The 1,793-nt window shown below is 34.2% G+C and overlaps 1 protein-coding gene across 1 annotated transcript; it reads left to right on the top strand.

The window, feature by feature from the left end:
* Positions 1-604: 604 nt before the first annotated feature.
* LOC145060450 (uncharacterized) lies at positions 605-1,300 on the top strand. Its single transcript, XM_079008112.1, has one exon. The coding sequence runs from the start codon at positions 605-607 to the stop codon at positions 1,298-1,300; it is 696 nt and encodes a 231-aa protein (XP_078864238.1).
* The last annotated feature ends 493 nt before the right edge of the window (positions 1,301-1,793 follow it).

The raw sequence follows: 1,793 nt of genomic DNA, 5'->3' as shown, positions 1-1,793 counted from the left end.
CTTTACCTCATATTTTATATTGTTATTTGATCATATTTTATAACACGTTATCAGCACGAGGCTCTACCATAGAGTTCCAACTTCTTGTCGTTCTTGTCGTTGTCAGGTATAAATATTTTTTTTTTCAAAGTTCATATGTATAGTGCTCACAAGTTATATAATGCTCACAAGTAATTTTATGATACTTCTTAACTAACAATCGTCTAATATACAAATCTTTATTTTGATTTGTACTTTCACTATGGCAAACCTTAGCAAACTTGAGTTTATGGCTCTTGACATTAGTGGAAAAAATTATTTATCATGGATCCTTGATGCTGAAATCCACCTTGATGCTATGGGGCTTGGAAACACCATAAAGGATGTAAATCCTTTCAATGAAGCATCAAGCCAAGAAAAGGCTAAGGCGATGATTTTTCTTCGCCACCATCTCGATGAAGGATTAAAAGCTAAATACCTCACTATCAAAGATCCAGCTGATCTTTGGAATAATCTGAAAGAGAGGTATGATCATCAAAAAACGGTGATACTTCCTAGAGCTCGTTTTGATTGGTTACACCTTCGGCTATAAGATTTTAAATCTGTGAGTGAGTATAATTCAGCCATGTTCAAAATTACTTTCCAACTAAAACTATGTGGTGAGACTATAACTGATGAAGACATGCTAGAGAAAACCTTCTCTACTTTTCATGCCACTAACATGCTCCTGCAGCAGCAATATCGTGAGAAAGGTTTTAAAAAATATTGTGAATTAATCTCATGTCTTCTTGTGGCTGAACAAAATAATGAGCTCCTAATGAAAAATCACCAATCACGTCCGACCGATTCTAGTCCATTCCCTGAAGTGAATGTGACATCATCTAACTATAACGGCCGTGGGTCTAACCGTGGCCGTGGCCGTGGTCGTGGTCGAGGTCGTGGACATGGTGGAGGCCGTCATAATAATCGTCCCAACAATAATAATAATATAAGTAACCACCAGAAGTGGGAAAGTAACAAAAACCCACATCCTAATGATAAAAGTGGTCAAGGCAAAAAGAAAGTTGAAAATGTTTGTCACCGATGTGGAATGACCGGTCATTGGTCGCGTACATGTCGCACTCCAAAGCATTTTGTTGATCTTTATCAAGCTTCTCTAAAATATAAAGAAGGAAAAAATGCGGAAACAAATTTTGTTCAAAATTATTTTTCCGAAGATCAACTAGAAATGGGACATTTGGATGTCACCGATTATCTTGCCTACACGGAAGGGACAAATGGTGCTATGGATGGTGATGGAAGTATCCAATTTTTCCCATAAAAGGAGATGGATATGCCATATCATGAAATTGTTGGTTTTCTAGTATCATTTTATTTTTGCATTATGTTTGTTTAAAGTCATTGTCATGGTCAAGAATAATATGTAGTTTTGTTTAATGTCGTTTATGATTTTTATGTTATAGTCGTTTCATGAGAAGAGATCTCGATGATTCTTCTCAAAATAATAATATGTGACTTTATTTATCTAAGTTGAATATTTCTTATTTCTTATTATTTTATTATATATTTTTATTTTGAAGAGAAATATGGATATTCGCAAAAGAAATGAGGAAGATATATGTCTTGCAGACAGTGCAACAACACATAACATTTTTAATAATGAAAAATATTTTGCTTACTTATCAATTGGAGAAGAAAATGTTAATACAATAACGGGTAGTGAAAAAATGATTGAAGGCTCCGGAAGAGCGAATATCATATTACCACAAGGGACAATAATTACAATTGGAGATGCATTATTTTCATCAAAATCA

This window comes from Lactuca serriola, chromosome 6, assembly GCF_051521515.1.
Source record: "Lactuca serriola cultivar US96UC23 chromosome 6, Lser_US96UC23_V15, whole genome shotgun sequence".
Lineage (NCBI taxonomy): Eukaryota > Viridiplantae > Streptophyta > Magnoliopsida > Asterales > Asteraceae > Lactuca > Lactuca serriola.
Note: the sequence above shows the minus strand (reverse complement) of the source record. Positions and strands in the feature narration are given on the sequence as shown.

Bases quoted from the DNA above. Each gene is read 5' to 3' on its own strand.
- LOC145060450 (XM_079008112.1), top strand. From the start codon at position 605: ATGTTCAAAATTACTTTCCAACTAAAACTATGTGGTGAGACTATAACT.